At 43.4% G+C, this 18,717-nt stretch overlaps 1 protein-coding gene across 1 annotated transcript in view; it reads left to right on the top strand.

Moving 5' to 3' along the window:
* Positions 1-18,717, top strand: part of NME9 (NME/NM23 family member 9) — a 330,355-nt gene that overhangs the window by 88,317 nt on the left and 223,321 nt on the right. Inside the window, exon 7 of the mRNA XM_030210834.1 lies at positions 4,112-4,194. Coding sequence (XP_030066694.1) covers positions 4,112-4,194 — 83 coding nt within the window. The remainder of the gene's footprint in view (positions 1-4,111; positions 4,195-18,717) is intronic.

Genomic DNA, 18,717 nt, shown 5'->3' with positions numbered 1-18,717 from the left:
TTAGAGAAACAGGATACTGGGTTTGATGGACCTTCAGTCTGTCCCAGTATGGCAACGTGTATGTTCTTTTTCTTTGCCACACACACCCCAGCTGTCCACATTCACTCTGGCCCTTTTTTGGGGCCCTATTCACAGTTTATGCATGTATATTGCATAAACATTTCAGAAAGTCTCTATTTACATGTAGAAATCTGCACTACATATAGATTGCAAGGGGATGTGGTTTGGTCAGGCCTTGGGTGGGACCAAAATCTATGTATTCCCTATTTTGTAAGGAAATGTGCCTGTATGTCCCAATATTTTAGTGTTGGTATTTATAGTTTGTTCAGACAAGTTTTCTAAAAGTTCTCGATTTGGCCAGCTCTTGACAGGAGGGGAATTGAAGGTAGTATGCCTCCTAATCTCCTATTGTGTATTTTCCCTTCCTAATTAGAAAAGAAGAATGAGTGCAAGAGCTGTATTTAATTGGTAGCATTCACACACGTACATTTTCAAAATGGCTGACATGCACAGGAAGGTTGGCGAGTTTCCTTCATTTAATTTTTTTACACATTTATAATTGTAAAATAGATACTGTGCTGCACATGGCGCCACATTCATGTGCATTCCATGCATTTTAAAAAGGGCTCTACATCAACTGATCCTTTTCTAAGGTATTACTGAAACAGTGCATGGCCCAACCTGGATGTATCAATTCCTGTTTCTACATTTTATCTAAAATGGGCATTTGCATATCCAGACCCTTCATCTGCACACACTGTCTCTCTAATCTCTGTATAGGGATGAAATACACCCTCTCATCTCTCTCTATTACTAGACTTTCATACACTCTTCTGCCTCTCTCTTTAGGAGTAGCCTAGTGGTTAGTGCAGGGGACTTTGGTCCTGGGGAACTGAGTTCAATTCCCACTGCAACTCCTTGTGACTCTAGGCAAGTCACTTAACCCTCCATTGCCCCTGGTACAAAATAAGTACCTGAATATATGTAAGCCGCTTTGAATGTAGTTGCAAAAACCTCAGAAAGGCGGTATATCAAGTCCCATTTCCCTTTCCTCCTCACAATGAAGCTGTTATATGTTCTGTCTTACCATGCTCTTCACTCTGAGCACTTACTTCACTCTGAGCACTTACTTTGCCACCCTTCTCCACCCACCCCCAGCTCTCACACACACTAGCCCTTTACTTCCCCCTTTCTCCACATATGTTCACTCTTGTGATAAGGAAAGTGTCACTCACACTGACTTACAGATGCCTTACTTTTGGCAGGAAACTGCTTCCCAGAGCACTGTTCCCTTGTTTCACTCAGCATGGGATGGACTTTGGTTACAGTGGTGAGAGGGAGTCCCTGAGCAGGCTCTTCCAAAGAGCTGGGATGGATATCCAGGAACCTCAGGGGCAGAGGACTGGGTAAGGTCTGACCGACAGGAGGAGAGACAGAGAGAAGGGCAGCTGAATAGAGCAGCCAAGAAGAAAGAGACAGCAGGAGAAAGCCCACAAGGAACAGATTGGACCAGGATCCAGCTGGTCAGGTTCTCCGTGAAGGGGGTAAATAACCTACGAGAAGGAATGGACAGCCTTAAGGTAGTCAGCCTTGTATTGGTAATTTGGGTGGATTCGTGGAGCTCTAGGGACCTCACTAGGGCGGATCTCTCTACTGCCATGTAATTCAGAGAGGAAGAGACAGCCTGGGTGAGGCTTTCTGGAAGCCAGCTAGAGGAAAAGGTCAGTTCCTGAGCCTGCAGGAATTCTCAGCTACCATCTGGGTCTGGGAGGAAGAAAGAGCAGGGCTGAGAATCTCTGGGGACAAGCTGGGAGAAAGACTATGTTCCCAGCAGCAGGAATGAACACTGGACAGTTTCTTCCCTAGCCCAGGAAGTTGGTGAGGCAGCCATAGGCATAATTATATATATAAGAAATCATATGAAGGGTTAAGTCTGTTTAAAAATCTGGGGTTTAAAAGCTTGGTGATTTGAATTCTAACTTTTTACCTTGCAACTAAAGTGAAGGAATGCCAGATGGTTCAGATTATTTTGAAAGTCTAGCTTGGCTAAGCTAAAGGTTAGAAAGGTCAGTGAGAAATGAAACTCTGTCCCTTGTGAATGATGAAGGCTAGCTCAACATCTGTATACTATTAGGCATACTGAATAGTTTTTGCAAGCAGGCATGAGCCAGACATATGACATAATGTAGTTTAAGAATAGGCTGAAATACTATTTAGAAGTGCTTAATATGTAGATATTCCTGATGTTTAGATTTGTTTTATAGGGAATTTGATTATGCTTATTTTAGAATATGCTGTATTCTGTGTAAATTAATAAGTTTTGTTTCTGTGTAGAATGTCTGTTAAATTCTGTATTACTCTTTGTCTGCTGTTTAAGAGGTCAAGCAAGGACTGCAGTGAAGAGGCCAACATGTGTTTTAAGTTATTCTGCAGTTCTGGCTGGTTCAATGTATAAGCTGATAGGTGAAAAAGGTCAGGACTAGTCAGCTCTCTTCTCCTTGATTAATTATAGGTAAAATGTAGAAATGGTCTTTAAAGTAATAACTGATATGTATGCCATTAAGTAAGACTGGCCCTTGACCCCTTTAATGAATGCCAGAGTTTAGTTAGCAGTTAGTACTAGGAATATGAGAAATCAATCATAATAACATGTAAGAGACTGGAGCCCAAATGTCTGGTGTAAGGGGCCCCAGGTCATAGGTCAGTTTGGGATGTCTGGAACCTATGTAACTGATATTTGTATGGAGCTGATTGGTTGAGGCAAGGTAATCAATCTATTCCTTAACCAATTGGAGAGTAAGGGGGCTAGGCTAGGCTAGATAGAACTGTATTTAAGTGGGAGCAGAAGCAGCATACGTCAGAAAGAAGGACAGAAGGAACAGACAGAAGAAGGAGAAGACAGCATAAGAAGAGAAGCAGCTGAGACAGAAGCCACAAAGACACAGAGAGCTGAGAAAGAGAAGAAGAGACTTAATGCTGATGTTCTACTTTGTTTGCTGGCAAATAAAGAAGATTTCTCTCTCATTCTGGTGTGCTGTCTGACTCCTGAGGTATCATAAATTCATGCATCAATTCCTGCAACATTGGGAGTATGAAGTCTGGGTTGCTGTGAAGCTGCTAAGAACTGAGTTTGTTTTGCATTGAGATTTCTTTCACCAGAGGACTGCACTCACCTTGTTTTATCTGTTACTTTGAAAGGGGGGGGGGGGGGAAGCTTCCCTACTCATGTGTGGACATTTGTGTTTGGGAACCTACATTGACTTTCATTTTAGGAACTCTTATTTATTTTAATAAAGCCTGTTGTAATTTCTAGCCAAGTCTTTATTTTCCCCAACCTGTTGCTTTGGAAGGAGGGAGTTTCTTTATGCTGCTGTAACTGGTTGTGAGCAATCCTGGCCAATTTTACAACCTTCCATCCCCTCAAGTGTTGACATCCTCTTTCTCACCCCTCCTTGGCCATCACTGTGCCACATTGTCTTGCCATCAGATGCTGAACTCTGTTTTCTCACCTGTGCTCTGCCAGGCCACTATGCAGTACTGATGTTCTGTTACTGCATTGTTTAAAATGTCAGTCAGAAAACTGACTGCAGAAGAGGAGGTCATACCTAAGATGCTGCAGTTCTTTCCTCCTAATGCAAGCCTGATCATTTCAGGAGGAGGAATCAACTATGGGGTTGTAAACACGCCAGTAATCAGATAATGTCTGTTTGCTTCCCCACCTTGTCACATAAACCAGCTAATTCTGCAGTAAAGAACAGATTTTGCAGACTTCAAATTTACAGCATTGCAGAAAATGAGGGGCTATGGATCTGATGTTCTGTAATGCCTGCAGCTACTTACAGCACTTCTAGTTTTGAAATGCATTTGTTGGGTGAAGAGTTTGGGGCTAAAGTTGAAAATGATGTGAAGCGTATCTCAGAATCAACTGCAACTGTAAAGACAAAAATTCATGCTATAAGAAGATTTCAGTGGTCATATTCTAATTCTTTTTCAGATTGTAAACTGCAGATTTCTTTTCTCATCATGTCTTATTGCAAAGTGGCAGCTGGTTCTTAAGGTTGAGAATTGTACAAGGAAATACAGATCTGTTGTTTGCTTTGTTTTACTATAGTTCCACCTGGCAAGTCCTGCACAGTGGCAATTATCAAACCAGATGCTGTAGCACATGGGAAAACTGATGAGATCATTATGAAGGTAAGAAATATAACTGGATTAACAGATGGGAATCAAGTTGCATCCAAGACAAACAAGTGAATCTATGTGGAAGTTCCAGCCTAGCTTACCAACTGTGCCTTTCATTGTATGCCTCAAAGTTTCCTCTGTGATTTCTGACTTCATAAACTAATTACATAGCAAAATACAGTATTTGTATGATACCACAACTGAGGAATCTATTTAACTAAACTGTAATAGGGCAAAAGCAGGTTTAATGTGCCATAGGTGCCAGGGTAAACATGTGAAGTTCTGGATTGGTATATTTAGCATGGACATAATGTTCTCCAAGGATGTAATATTCTTACAACTGGGTGATGTCATCTGATGGATCCTGCATGAGAAGATTCTTCAACTTGTTCAGTTCAACTTTTTAGAATGTTGCACCGCGCTTGTGTGCATCTTCCCACCTGCTGCTAACATTTCGCTTGTGTGCATCTTCCCTTATGCTGCTATCATGTGGGACCTATCGGTATCTCAATTTTTCTGTAGAGCAGTTAGAACTGTGCTTAGGTACCTTTCCTCAGTTTGCGTATCATCATGATTCCTCTTCTTGTAAACTCAGTTTGCAGATATCAAGAAGAGGCATGAAAGGTCATGAGAAGCCGCATGAAAGGATTTGTGACCCAGAAAAGTCTGGTCTATTGATGTTGGCATCAGGATCCCCGATCTTCATGGCTCTAGGAGCTGCATCAGACAATGGGGACCACATCAGTATTGAGATGAATCTCAACTTCCCTTGACATTGAGTGTCAATAGAGGCCATCAGGATCAGGCATCCTCCAATCCCCTTCTGATGATAAGGAAGGGTTCATCTTCACTGGCACTGAGGGATGCAGATGCACATAAGCAGAGACCAAGGGCACAGGATCAAGTGCATCAAGGGACTGAGGTCACCATTGCCTTGAAGCACCCCCAAGATGAGGGTAGCTTGCTCCCTTTGGCATTGGAGAGGGCATGCTAGTTTCCAAGAGCACAGACTGTGACGTTTGTGAGCTCTTGGCCCAGAGGTGGGCCGCGTGAGAATCACCCAACCACCTCTGGGTAGTCCGAGTCCCCTCAGAACTAAGAGTGTTCCCAAGAACTGGACCGGGACCACAAGAGTAGCTTTATTAGCAACAAAAAACGCAGGGCTAAAAGGGTAGCCAAATGGCACAGAAAGGAAACAGACTGCCTAGCTATACAGTCTAACCTAGCTGAAGCAAGGCAAACAAAGCATAAAATATGGTAAAGCAGAACAGCCCAGCTGTATAGGGAAATCAAACATAAGCAGCCTAGCTGCGCATCTCATACTAGTGGACACATGCAAAGCATAAAGTATACAGTAAAGGTAATGTAGAACAGCCTAGCTATATGGGGAAATCTAACACAAGCACCTAGCTCGCACATCTCAATACCAGCAGAGCAATGCAAACATATGGCATATAGTAGAAACACAATAGACTAAGCAAAAGGGTCCACCCTAGCGGGACAAAGACAAACAGGCAATACTTGACTGACAGAGGTAACACTGCTAGTGGTTAAGAGAGGGTTCATTCTGTCAGTACACTCAGAATGGCCACGGACAACCGCTGCAAGCTCCTTCAAAACAGAGTGGAGCAGAAGCAAAACAAAGAGAAAAGAAAGTCTCTTGAGGACCTGCACCGCAGGTGGGGCAGAACGGGTCACTCCACTCCAGAAGACTAGGGATGTCCACTAAGACAAGCAAACAGTCACTGAGGCACCTGAGCCGACGCTCCCAAGGCAAGCAAGGTAAAGACAGCCAAACCTGAGCCAACGTTCCCAAGGCAGAAGACTCAACGGTCCCTGCACAGCACCGAAGGCAGGATCAGCCCATGCGACCCCTCCGCGCTCCAGGCACCGCTCCCTCATCCAGAGATACCTCGGGATGGTGGCCTCATCCGCTGCACCTACAGCACTCCCCCTCATCAGCCCACACAGTCCCAAATACAGCACAAAGCCACTCGCTGCATACAACAAGTAAGGACTCATGGTGAGCGACTGGAATCTCAACTGAGGCACGGGAGGCTCTGGACTCACAGGCCTGGCAGCAGGCTTCACTGGACCCAAGCAAAAATCCTCAGAACTATCAAGCTTGAAAGCAGGCTTCACAGGAACACAGCATAGGTGAAAGCTGTAGGCAAAGCTTTTACCTCCTCAGGACTCCCTGGCTTGGATGCCGACTTCCACTGGAACACAGCATAGATGAAAGCTGTAGGCCCTGCTTTACTCCTCATGACTCCCAAGCTTGAAAGCCAGGCTTCACAGGAACACAGCATAAGGAAAAGCTGTAGGCCAAGCTTTTACTCCTCAGGACTCCCTGGCTTGGAAAGATCTCCACAGGAACACAGCATAAGGAAAGCTGTAGCAAGCTTCCGGCCACAGCCTCACAAGGAACCAAAGTTGGAACTAGCAGGGGCCTGGGCCCAATCATGTGGTAATTGCCAGAACACTGAGAACACTCAGAAGCCAGCTTAAGAAGTGCTCAGTGCTGATGACATCACCAGCTTGGCCTCTACCACTCTACAGTGACCCCCACAGGTCACTGACTGGAACTGCAGGTAATTTAGTAGGAAGGAGGAGGAGCACAGCACAGATGAGCAAGGCACGGACATCGGCAATGACGACCGGTGACAGAGACCTTACATCTGATATACTTCGGATCTTGCTGAAGGATATGACACATTGAGTGAGTCTCAGTGTTTGCTAATAGCAGACCTTATGGAGCATCTCATAGGCAGATTTGAGGAATGCTTGGAGCACAGTTTTTGAAAGGCAAGAAACTATGGCATTGATCACATCAGTGCTGAGACTCGATGTGGTACAGTCCATCCATGAAGCTCACGCATTGCCTTCAGGTAGTGCATCGATAGCATGATCTCAAAGGACATCGGAGTTGGTGCACATTGTGCCAATGTCAATCTCTAGCCCTTCAAGGGAGGAAGGTTCCCTGATACACTGGAAGTCCCCATTGCCTTAGTGCCCCTGACCAAGCTGTCCGCTGTTTCAAACAGATAGACTTGGATGTCTCCGTGGGAGTACTTTTCTGAGTAGGATTCTGAATGCCCCTGGGTATCTGAAGAGGCAGCAGTCTTCCCAAAAAGAGGAATCCCTTGGTCTGAAGTCACCACAGGAGCTCTCTGTGATTTTGTATGGGAGATGGTCAGATTCATCCCATTTGAGTTGGAAACTGAGGATGAGCCTAGGGTAGAAACATTGGACATCCTCCAGTTTAATGGACCTCTGCCCTCTCTATTAAGGAAGCCGTGACTGTGGCTGTGCACATAATCCTAACACTGGTACAGATGAAGATCTTGGAGATGCCCCTCTCTGTACAGCAGGTCAGTAAGAAGATTGACTATTCATAGGGTTCAGAAGGCTTCAGGATTCAAAAAGCTCCAGTTCCTCACCATTCCATGGTTGTTTTACATAGTAACATAGTAACATAGTAGATGACGGCAGAAAAAGACCTGCATGGTCCATCCAGTCTGCCCAAATAAATTATTTAAGTAATTTAATTTAATAACAGCCTGCTCAACCACCAAGCTCAAAGTGGGTTACATCAGAACCATGATTATACAATACAGCAAGGGCACATTTAATACCATAGGTATAACATAGAGGGGCATTTTCGAAAGGTCATCCAAGTATGAATGAGGACGCCATCACGAAGTCGGCCAAAATCAGGCAGGTATAATCGAAAAATAGTATGGACGTCCTTAGACATTCCTTTATCGCAGTTGAAAATGCCCAAATCATGGACGTCCAAAGTATAGTAATAAGGACGCCCTTAGACATTCCATTATCGCAGTTGAAAATGCCCAAATCAGGGACGCCCAAAGTATAGTAAAAATACTGCAAAAGGACGTCCTTAAAACATTCAATGTACAGTGCATGTAGTTGCAGACATCCAGGTACGGGGAAATATAAGGAACATTGAGAAGTATAAAGGACAGTAACATGGACGTCTTTCTCACAGAACTGCCGAAGGACGTCCCTGTTACAGGCCCATCATCCTTCATGGGCCTAGTAAGATGGACATCCTTCAGCAGTATTTTTACTGGGTTGCATGACAGGTGAACTGTGACAGAAAAACTTTGGTACATGTATGATAAGTGTGGCCATACAGAAGGCCATCTGTTCCTTCCAAACTGCATGGCTGTATGGTAAGGTGGGGGAGGCTGGGTGGGCATTTCTGTTCAGGAACAGAAATGCCCATCTAGCCTCTCCCCCCTTTACCATAGAGCCCTACAGCACAGAGTTGTGTAAATAATAGGTATGTTGTCTAGCACAGGTGATCTGCCAAGTAGAAACTTGCAGATAACCATAGGTAGCGCATAGACGATGTTTGCTCTCTGATCACCAGATACCCTTACCCACAACCAAACCACATTGTTAAGGGCCAGGAAGGAGCTAGAAACAGCTGGGTCATCTTTTCACATTGAACGTATCAGCAATGGTATATAGTGCTGAAGAGAAAAGGGAAAACAATGGTAAAAGCATTAGATGGATGTTTACTTCATCACAATTGCAATATAATACATTTTTTATTTTATTTGTTACATTTGTATCCCACATTTTCCCACCTATTTGCAGGCTCAATGTGGCTTACATAGTACCGTAATGGCGTTCGCCAGTTCCGGTATGAACAAATACAAGGTGTTATTGTGGTAGAATAAGGTTTATGTATGGCTGATGTATTTGGGAACTTAGGGAGGAAGAGGGAGGTTGGGGTGTGTCCATTACAATCTTTGGTTTTGTTGTGTTGCAGGTACTCTGGTTTTTATGTTGGGTCGGTGGGATATGCCTTCTTGAACAGGTTTGTTTTTAGTTCTTTCGGAAGTTTAGATGGTCGTAGTTGTTTTTACCATTTTTGGCAGGGCGTTCCATAGTTGTGCGCTTAAATAGGAAAAGCTGGATGCATACGTTGATTTGTATTTGAGTCCTTTGCTGCTTGGGTAATGAAGATTTAGGTATGTTCGTGCTGATTTTGTTGTGTTTCTGGCTGGCAGGTCTATGAGGTCATTCATGTAACCTAGGGCTTCGCCGTAGATAATTTTATGAACCAGGGTGCAGATTTTGAAGGTAATACATTCTTTGATTGGCAGCCAATGCAGTTTTTCTCGGAAGGGTTTGGTGCTTTCAAAACGTGTTTTTCCAAATATAAGCCTGACTGCAGTGTTTTGAGCGGTTTGAAGTTTCTTTATTATTTGTTCTTTGCAACCCACATATATTCCATTGCAGTAGTCTGCATGGCTTAGTACCATTGATTGTATCAAGTTTCGGAATATTTCTCTCAGGAAGAATGGTTTCACACGTTTAAGTTTACACATTGAGTGAAACATTTTCTTTATGGTAGATTTCGCTTGGGTCTCTAGTGAGAGGTTCTGGTCGATTGTTACTCCGAGAATTTTCAGGTTGTCTGCAATAGGAAGGGTGTAGCCTGGGGTGTTTATGTTTGTGGGTTTATATGTGTTGCATTGGGATGAGATGATGAGACAATGTGTTTTTTCTGTGTTGAGTTTTAATTGGAATGCGTTTGCCCATGAGTCCACAATGTTCAGGCTGAGCTTGATTTCATTGGTGATTTCTGCCAGATCATGTTTGTAAGGGATATATATTGTGACGTCATCAGTATATATGAATGGGTTAAGGCCTTGAGTGGATCAGGGCTAGTGGGGTCATCATGAGGCGGAAAAGGATCGGTGATAGTGGTGATCCTTGTGGCACATTGCAGTCTGGTTTCCAAGGTGATATATTTTTGCTAGCTTTCACTTGATATGTTCTTGATGTTAGGAAACCCTTGATCCAATTGAGTGTGTTTCCGCTGATTCCGAAGTAATCTAGGAGTCTTAGTAATATTTTATGATTGACCATATCGAATGCACTGGACATGTCAAATTGTAGGAGAAGTAGGAGGGTCGTCTGCTCGTCAATCATGGAGCTGATTCCAAGATGGCACTGTGAATAGATGCACCTGTGTTTGCTCCTGGAGGCTGCTGTGTTTGTGAGTTTCTCTCGGTGCCTCTGTAGCCTTGTTAACCATGGAGAAGCGGAGGGGGAAGGTAAAGGAATTTCCCTCGGTTCCTGTGACCTCCTCGACGATGAAACAAACAACCCTGCAATTTCCCAGGCAGCAACCGGGTCCTCAGGGAACTTCAACCCCCACTGCAGCTCTCAGCCCTTCGGAGTCGATTGAGAGTGGAAACAGGGCTTCCTTGGAAGAGAGTTGCTGGCTGTTCAAACAGAGACAGACGCCGAAGTGGCTCAGCTAGTCCTGTCTGAGGGTGTGACTGCAGCAACGGAGATAGATTCTCAACTTCGGGAAACATTACTACAACAGGCTTCAAAGGTATTGCCTCAAGCTATTGTTTCCAAGTTAGCTCGGGCTGATAGTCTACCTCAATCTCCTCCTGTGGCTAGTGGAGTGATTAGACCAGCAATTGTGACGCTGGAGTCACTATGGGATATGGTTTACAATATCCAAACCTCTATGCAAACTACTTTAAAGCAGAATTCTTCTGATATTGAAGTTCTTTCTGAGGCTGCCCTGCTTCAAGCACAAGTGACTGCACAGAAAACCCAGAAATTGGAACGTGTGGTTATCAAAATTCAAGAAATGGGATCTATAGAAACAGCTTTGGTTAAAGACAATAATTTCCTACATAAACGACTTGAATACCTTGAAAATCAGACTAAAAGGCTTAACCTTAGGTTTCTTAATTTTCCCAAATCGCTGTTAATTTCTCCTTTGGAGATGGTTAAAAAATATTTGGTGGACATCCTGGGAATGGATAAGGACTCACTCCCTCCCATTACACGGGCTTATTACATCAGGAGTACTGGAGTGGTGGTGGGAAATCCCCCCGTAATAGGGGAGGGAATGAATCTTACCTCATTCCTAGAAAGCTCATTAGAAATAGTTACTCAGAGGTTAACTCTGCTTGCCACTTTCGCGTTGGAGCCTGATAGGAATGCCATACTACAGCTTTCATTGAGACACTTAGAAAATCTGTTTTTGGGCTTAAAGGTCCGTATCTTTCCAGATCTCTCACGGCCTACACAGATGAGACGAAGGGCCTTTTTGGAACTTCGCCCCAGGGTGGTGGCATTGGGAGCAAATTTTGTTTTGCGAGTTCCTTGTTTTTGTAATGTGGTGCTTGAGGGTAAACATTTTCAGTTTGTAGATCCAAAACAGTTGAAAGAGTTTATTGATGCAAGAGTTGATGTGAATATAGTAAACCTTCCCTAATTTAGCAGGCTGGGGTCTGAACCAGAGGAAGCATCTATTGATTATTAATTTTTGTATCTTTTTTCTTTTTTAATTTCCTTAATCTTGGAATCAAATTTCTTTAACTTGTGGACAAATGGGCTGATATATACTTATCATTTTTGTTTCCTAATGTTAAATAATGCCGATTGCATATTCACTTTATGTGGTGATATATTGGAAATTTTAAATAATAATAAAAAAAAAAATGTAGGAGAAGCATGCTTTTACCTATTGCTATTTCCTACTTGAATTTGGTTAAGAGAGTAAGTAATACTGTTTCGGTGCTGTGTAGGGGGCGGAATCCTGATTGTGATTCGTGAAGTATTGTGAATTTGTCTATGTAATCATTAAGTTGTTTGGTTACCAAGCCTTCCATTAGTTTGACTACCAGTGGGATAGATACTACTGGACCATAGTTGGTAATGTCATTTGTTTTTTTTCTTGGTGTCTTTTGGTATTGGGGTGAGTAGGATGTTGACTTTTTCTTTAGGGAAGGTACCTTGTTGAAGCATGAAGTTTAAATGGGATGTGAGGTCTGTTAAGAAGCGATGGGGGACGGATTTTATTACATAGCTGGGGCAGGTATCCAATTGACAGTGACTGTTGGAGTACCTCTTAATTGCCTGTTTAACTGTATCGGCGGTGAGGAGAGTGAAATTTGACCAGATACGGTCCGCTGGGTGTTCACCAGGGGATGGGTCCAGTTCATTGATGAAGTTTAGGATGTCCGTGTTATTCTGAGGTAGCGTTTTGTGTAGGTTTGTAATTTTTTCGTTGAAGTATTTAGCAAGGTTGTCTGCAGATGGGATGTCAGTATTGGTTGTGGTAATCGGCGTTATGTCTAATAATTTGTTCACGAGATGGTATAGTTTCCTCGTGTCTTTGTAGTCTGGCCCTATTTTAGTTTTGTAGTATGACCTTTTGGTCTGTCTAATTATGTATTTGTATTTCCTTTGTAATTGAGTGTTTGTTTATCTTTTATTTTTTTTCCATGAGCATTCTAATTTCCTGGATTGTGTTTTTAATTTTTTCAATTCTTCGTTGAACCACAGTGTCAAGTTGTGTCTGCTTGAGGTTCTTGTTCGTAAGGGTGCGATTTCATTTAATATGTGCTTACATCTTTTGTCCCATTCTGAGAGTTAGTGTATGGAGTCCGTTTGTGTTATCCAATCATTATTATATATCTGTTTCCAGAATGTTTCCGCGTTTATTTGACCTCTCGTGGTGTGGGATGTGTGTACTCGTGTGTGGAGAGAACCTTTTTCCGCCATTTTAGGGATTGGTTTAATTTGTAATGGTTGGTCCATGGTGTTTCTGTCCATTTGGTTTCTGTTATTGTTAGGTTCTGGTCATTGGACAGTTTGTTTGAGATAAGGTCGAGTGTGTGCCCTTTCGCATGGGTTGATTGCATGTGTGGCCATTTAAGATCACATAGATGAAGGAAGTCCTTGCATTCTTGTGCATTGGTAGAGTTTGGGTCTTCTAGGTAAAGGTTAATGTCTCCTAGTACTAGTACATTGGAATTGGGTATGCAAGTATTTGAGATGAAGTCCATGAAGTTTGACTGGCTTTCATTCCAATTGCCTGGTGGTCTGTAAAACAGGATACAGTTTAGGTGGTTAAGCAGAGTTTTGTGTTGGATTCTGATCGAGGCTATTTCGAGTTGAGTTGCTATGGATTTGCCTGTGGTTTCGATGTTGAAGTAGGATCGGTGTATAAGCGCTATGCCTCCACCTCTCTTTTCCTTTCTGGTCCAATGAGTGATTTTATATCCTGGAGGGCATAGGTTTAGGATGATTGGATCCTCTTGATTATGGATCCAGGTTTCAGTGATGAAGAGTAGATCAAGTTTTGCTGACTTGATCCAATCTGTTGTTATTGTTGTTTTGTTTACTATGGATCTGGCATTAACGTAGCCTACTTGGATATTTTGGTGTAGGTCTTCTGTGTTCGGTGTTATGGGACTTTTTTTCAGTTGTCGTTCATAGTTTGTGACAGTTTTTATGATCTTGTTTTCCCTTCTGTTGGGGGTGTCCGTTTGTTGTGTTCTTCCTTCGTTTTGGTTGTCGTTCGGTGCTGTGAGGTGTGGTATGTCTGTTTGGTCTTTGGTAGTTGTGCAGTGTGCGTATCGTGTTAATTTCTGCGAGTGGGGTGGTGTTAGGTGTGGATTAGCGATAAGGAGTAAGAATGCTAGGATACTTTGATGGTTGTTCATTTTGATTTCGTCCGTTTGGAGTTCGAGGCTTCGAACGACTCAGTGGGCTGCGTGTGTGGTGTGGTGCGGTACGGTGCACTTGCGCTGCTCCTCTCCTGCAGTCCCGATATAACCTGGGGTTCAGGCTGTTCTGCGCTCCTCGGTCCTCCGCTCCATCTGAGTTTCGGCGTACCATGTGGTTCTGCGCTCCATCCGAATTCTGCGTACTACATGTTCATCTGGTCCAGAGAGGGATGAGAGGTCAGCTGGCCTCAGGTGGCTGCAGGCTCTTCCAAGAGTCGGTTCTGGATGAGAACGATTCCGGGGGTTCTTCTCTTAGCCGATCCCCTGGCCCTCTACTCAGGGATCAGTTAGGTGATCATGGGGTAGTTTGCCAGGGCACTCAGATTTGTGGGAAGCTCTGAGCCTGTGCTTTTAGATCCATTGCAGATCCCTTCCATGTACTCCTAGATGCAGAGGCTTCTCCTGTCGCACAACCGCCCCGCACGCACCTGTACATCAGGTACAGAAGGGCATAGGCTAGGGGAATTATATAGGCACCAAGCTGTAGCCACCTGACGGTAATTAGAATAGGAACTGTAACCAGAACCCCTCTCCCACACCATGACTTAAGAGCTCAAGGCTGTGGTAGGCATGCACCTGTGGCCACCTTGAAAATAGTTTGATGGATAGAATTTAGAAATGTTGTTCCATAACTGTGGAGGATTGTAGGACTGTGTTGAATAATGTGGAAAAGACATTCAGTGCATATATTCTTCCCCCCCCTCCCCCCCCCCAACAACCTTCAGAATGGGTGGGGCACTTCATAAAAGGGACTGGGGGTTCACCACATAAAGAAGGATGGAGCCTAGCGGGGAGACACATGAGGTGGAAAGCAGGAGAAAAGCTACCCATACCATTTGAAGTACAGTCTACCCATTAGTCAGTTTTTGAGGGCTAGACGTGTTTGCTCCACCGTACAAGAATTCAAAAGACAGGCTAAGGATCTGCAAGATAGATTTTTACAAAGGGGTTATCCGAAGTCAGCGGTCAAAAAAGCTTACCTAAGAGCTCGGTTTGCTCAACGACCATTATTGTTTAGTGATAACAGTATAGATGATCCAGATAGATTAACATGTGTACTCCCGTTTACTGAAATGGCCCAGAAAGTAGTCTAGGTGATGAGATCTCACTGGCACATAGTTCTATGTCCGTGTTTCCAGGAATTCCCCTTGATATCTTACACAAGGGGCAAAACGATTGGGGATTGGTTAGCACCTAATAAATTCCAGGAGCCTAAGAAGGGTGATATCAGGGGGGAACACAGTATATGTGGTAGATGCCAGTGGTGTAGATTGGCAATAATGGGGATAGAGTGGTGTACACTGAATGGTAGGAAGATCAAGGCCCAAGATAGAACTGATTATGACACGAAGAATGTGATTTATGCAATCAATTGCCCTTGCAAACTAATATATGTGGGGAGCAGTTCTTGCCCTATTAAAATACGATTAGCAGAACATAAATCACACATTATTACAAATAATATCCAGGCTTCTTTAGTGGAGCACTGGTTACAGCAACAGCATAGGGTGGAGGATATCAGATGGAGGATCTTGGAATATGTGCAGATAGGAAAGGAAGGGGGGACAGTAAGCAAGCTACTAAATTTTAGAGAACAATGGTATATTTTTACATTGCAGTCTGTGATGCTCGCCGGCTTAAATGCCGAATTAGAGTGGGCATCGCTTATGTTCCATCCAATAGGGGGCTAGGATGAAGGCGGATGATGTCAGGCTTGATACGTTATTAAGAGTAAGAAACAAACGCCGTCGCCATCTTTGCGGGGAGATAACCCATTAATTATAAAGCAAAGCTGACACTGAAGATGGCCAAGGGTAAGAATAATAGGGGAAAATAGCTAACGGATTGTTATAGGAGTTAGGAGGTTAGGTAACTCTATTGACAAACCATTTTAGTTATTTTGCATTTTTGTATTCTTATTTCCTATAAAAGAAGAGAAAGTATTGCTGAAATAAACTGATTAATGAACTTGGATGATATAATAACTACACATTGGGAACCGGCTGTTGTGTATGTATGTGATATTTATTTTAGCACCATTACTACTACTACTTATTATTTCTATAGTTCTACTAGACATACGCACCAATCACTGAAAATGTAAATCAGTCATTTTTGGCAATAACTAACTTTATTGATAAGATTAAAGATTGAGCATTAACTCAATTACTAAAATTAAATACTAATTTGTATCCCACATTTTCCCACCTATTTGCAGGCTCAGTGTGGCTTACAAAGACCTGTTATGGCATCGCCAAACCAGGAGGCAGATACAGTTGGTGTTACAACAAAATCATAAAAAAGAGAGAAAAAAAACAGCGAGCTGAGCGAAATGATAGAAAGGTGACTATCAGGATAGAGTGAGGTGATGAAGTGTTATAATGAGTTATGGATTCTCATTGTAGGCCTTGTTGAAGAGATAGGTTTTCAATGATTTACGAAAGCTAGTTATTTCGTTGATCGCTGGTTAAAAACCTTGATTCTCTACCAGTGACAGTGTCACTGAATCCAACTGATAATTGACAATATATCATGTTATGAAAGTTCTGGAAGTAATTCTGGATTCTTCTTTGTCATTAGAAAATTAAGTAAATTGCCTCACCAAAAAGGTTTTCTTAGGGTCACGTGACACGATGGAGTGGAGCAGTCACTGAATTGTTCTGCTCCTCGTTGCCCTCTCTTCATTGGCTTATAGTCTGCTTTAATCAGAAGACTCTTATCTTCTTCAGCCACAACTTTGATCTGGAAACCATTTCCTCTTAGCTGGGTGCCCTGTCATGCATCTCAATGCATTAATGGCCTCAAAATTGCTGAAAAAGGATAGAGACAAGCAGCGTGTGCCGAAGAAGAAGATGGTGGCCTTGTGTTCTCCAGCCAGTCCCACTATCAGCTCGGTATGGGTCTCCAAGATTACCGCTGCTGTGAAGGGTGTGCTGGAAAAGAAGTTCCAACTTATCGACTGCATTGAGGAACCCGTGAACACCTTGACACTTTAGGGCTAGAATTAGATGCCCACCTGCAATGCACAGGTGATTCGGAAGACCAGGCCCAAACCATGGCCCAGACACAGGCCAAGCTTTTGAAATGGATTGCTGAATTAGAACAAAAGGTCAATAATTTAGAAAACAGATCTAGGTGCAATAACCTATGGTTAGTGGGACTTTCTGAATCCTTGCTGGAGAAAGATTTGAAAGATTTGAGGCCATTGTGGGAAACCTGGATAACTCAAATGCTACAACTTAAGGCACAACTTCGCACCCTGCATATAGAGAGATCGCATAGGCTGGAAGCTTGGCACGTGGTGAAAAATTACCCCTGAGCTGTTATCCTTCACATCTTGAACTTTGCCCTTAAGCAAATTATAATGCAGCCCATTCGATCTGGCAAAGAACTTAACTATAATCATAGGCACCCGGTATAAGAGGCTTGGGGAGGCTAAGCCTCCCCAGGGGGTTTAAATTGTTGATTGCAGCAGCTGCAGTGAAAGCCCGTCTCTAGCCTTCCAGTTGTAGAAATTGGTGTAATTTGATTACCTTACTGCTGGGAGAGCAGGGGGGTTGGCTGGAGGTGTCCTGGGTTGCCAGGGAGATATTTAACTAGGATCATGAATTCCTGCACATGAGCAGTTCACACCAAAGAGACTTGCAGTGACCCCTGAAATTTTAAAAGTGCTGAAAATAATTTTAAAAGTATTTGCATTAAATCTAATTGCAGAATTTAGGTGCTAGGAAGTGAGATTGGTATGCTATATACTCAAATTTGCTCAATCCATATGCAAATTAGTCCATTTTTGGGAGGTTCTCATTTGCATATTTATGGGTAAAAATGGTTGGAAATGTTTACAGCCTTAATGTTAGGGCATGGCTCTGATCAAAAATGTGAAGTTTGATCCAAAAACGAAGGGGTTATCTAGTGTTGTTGACAAAAAATTCCCATTAGAGTGTATGTTAATCTGCATTCAAATAGAGCTCTCTGATTGGATGAGCAGCTCCTGTTAGAAAATCTGCCCGGTAATAGAGAGATTTGACTGAGACCTGCATGTTTGAGCTCTGTGTGTAAGAAAGGAAAGAAAGAATTGTTGTTTGATCTAAGTTGACTGAAATTATAAAAGAGTGCCTCATTATGTGGTAAATGAGAAAATATGTGAAAAGAGATTGGTGGAAATTTACAAGTTTGAGGTTTCTCTATTGAGAAAAGGATCTGAATATTTCACTTGTAAGCCTTCCCTTCATTCCCGTCAGTGTCCCGCCTTCTTCTGACGTCATTTCCTCTTTCCGCGAGGGTGGGACACTGACGGAAATGAAGGGAAGGCTTACAAGGCTAGAGACGGGCTTTCACTGTGGCTGCTGCTACGGAGGCAGGGGAGCGAGGAGAATTGTTGAGGGTGGGTATGGATGGCTGGAGGGGGGCAGGGGAGAGGAGGAGAGAATCGCTGGGTGGGTGTGGATGGCTGGAGGGGGCAGGGAAGAGGAGAGAATCGTTGGGTGGGTGTGGATGGCTGGAGGGGGGGCAGGGGAGAGGAGAGAATCGCTGGGTGCCTGTGGATGGCTGGAGGGGGGCAGGGGAGAGGAGAGTTGCTGGACATGGATGGAGGAGAGGGAAGGGAGAGAGAAGAAATGCTGGACATGGATGGAGGGGAGAGAAGAGTGAGGAAGTAGATGAGATGAGGGAAAAGGAAGAGAGGAAAACTGCACATGGATGAAGAAAATAGGCAGAAGCTGGATCCACTGGACAGTCAAGTCTACGGAGGACCCAGCTTTTACTTACGGATGTAGGACAAGAAATGAAGAAGAAAGGCGGAAAGTAAAGAAATAAATGGAAAGGAAGCCCTGGAAACGGAGTTAAGAGGACAGATAGCAGCAGAATCGGATACTGGGCCAGCATGATCAGAAAAACAAAGTCAACAGACAACAAAGGTAGAAAAGAATTTTATTTTCATTATAGTGTTTGGAAT

The sequence above is a fragment of the Microcaecilia unicolor genome, chromosome 7, assembly GCF_901765095.1.
Source record: "Microcaecilia unicolor chromosome 7, aMicUni1.1, whole genome shotgun sequence".
Lineage (NCBI taxonomy): Eukaryota > Metazoa > Chordata > Amphibia > Gymnophiona > Siphonopidae > Microcaecilia > Microcaecilia unicolor.
This window is presented reverse-complemented; position numbering and strand designations above follow the sequence as displayed.